Source organism: Echinops telfairi, unplaced genomic scaffold, assembly GCF_000313985.2.
Source record: "Echinops telfairi isolate 266 unplaced genomic scaffold, ASM31398v2 ScPeMD7_31;HRSCAF=116, whole genome shotgun sequence".
NCBI classification, from domain to species: Eukaryota; Metazoa; Chordata; class Mammalia; order Afrosoricida; family Tenrecidae; genus Echinops; species Echinops telfairi.
In genome coordinates, this window is record NW_022103928.1 from 337,734 (window position 1) to 339,078 (window position 1,345).

General features: G+C 34.4%; 1 protein-coding gene across 1 annotated transcript in view; it reads right to left on the minus strand.

Moving 5' to 3' along the window:
* LOC123521652 (contactin-6) overlaps positions 1 to 1,345 on the minus strand; it is a 470,227-nt gene that overhangs the window by 201,499 nt on the left and 267,383 nt on the right. Inside the window, exon 5 of the mRNA XM_045289898.1 lies at positions 1,079 to 1,174. Within this exon, the coding sequence (XP_045145833.1) occupies positions 1,079 to 1,174 (96 nt within the window). The remainder of the gene's footprint in view (positions 1 to 1,078; positions 1,175 to 1,345) is intronic.

A 1,345-nucleotide genomic window follows, 5' to 3' on the forward strand; every position in this document is an offset into this window, starting at 1 on the left:
TCTTGATTTCCATCATTTTAGTAGATACACTGATTCATTGCCATCTGGAATTTGCTTCAAATAAATAACTCTCTTTCTCTTTCAATAGTTCCTATGAAGTTTCCAAGGTAGGTAATGAAATTTACCTTCCCAAAGAGTCCACTGTTGCAAATTAATCCATAACCTTAGCTTTCTTATTTAAGAAAAAAGGACTAGGCACTTTATCAGCTAATATTTTTCAGCTCATTTACCATTTTCAACAGTTTTATCTGAGAAAGATATTTGTAGATATATCAACTTTATAGATGAGACAATTGAGTCCAAAAGGGGTTCAGTAGATTGCTCTTTGCCATATAACTTGTAGGGCTCAATATCAGATTCTGGCAAGAGTCAGTTTCATTATTAAACATCAATATTCAGTGTGTGTATAGAGCGACTACACTTCTTCAAGAAAATATTTGCTTAATTGTTGTTTGAATAAATGTTTTAATAAAATACTTGTGTATAGGACTGTTTTGATGCCATAAGAAGAACCTGATAAGTTTTCACTGATTGTCTCTCCTAATTTTGGGTAGTTTTTGGCTTTTCTTGGCTTCTAAATGCTGGTATAGTGGGTTATATGTTTGTTGCTAACCACAAGGACAGCAATTTGAACCTACCAGCTGCTCTGTGGGAAAAAATGTGAGACTATCCATAGGAGCCCAGGTGGTGCAGTAGACTACACATCAGACTACTACCCACGAAGTCAGCAGTTCAAAGCCATTAGCCACTCCACTTGAGGAAGATGAGACTTTCTACTATGAATAAGGATTGATTTCATGGCAATAACTTTGAGTTTGGGTTTTTGTTTTTGCTACTGGAAAAATATGAACCCAAATCAGGAGTTTTACTGTGTCATATAGGGTCACTATGAGTTGGAATTTATTCAATGGCAGTGGTTTTTATCTCAGTAACTTAATTGACAACATCTTCATAGGTCCTATTTACAAACAAGGTCCCTTTCTCAAGTACTGGTCCTTAACATATGTTATTAGGAGATACAATTTAATCCATCAGTATGATAGCCTTAATAGTATGATCACATTTACCCCCACTATACCTCCAACATGTGGTGGTGGACCACAGAGAAGCACCACACCTTGACCTTCTCGGACTGACACAGTACTTCGTGTTTTGGTTTCAAATTCTTTAATATCTATAAGGAAAGGGAAAAAACAAACAAAACAAGTTTAGAACATTCATTTTTATAAAATAAACTTTACAAAGAAAATAACTTATTGGACTTTTTTTTACTAAGTATAACAGATATTCATAAGATGACTACATTTAATTGAACAGCAGTGTATCTCCCCTATTATCTCTCAAA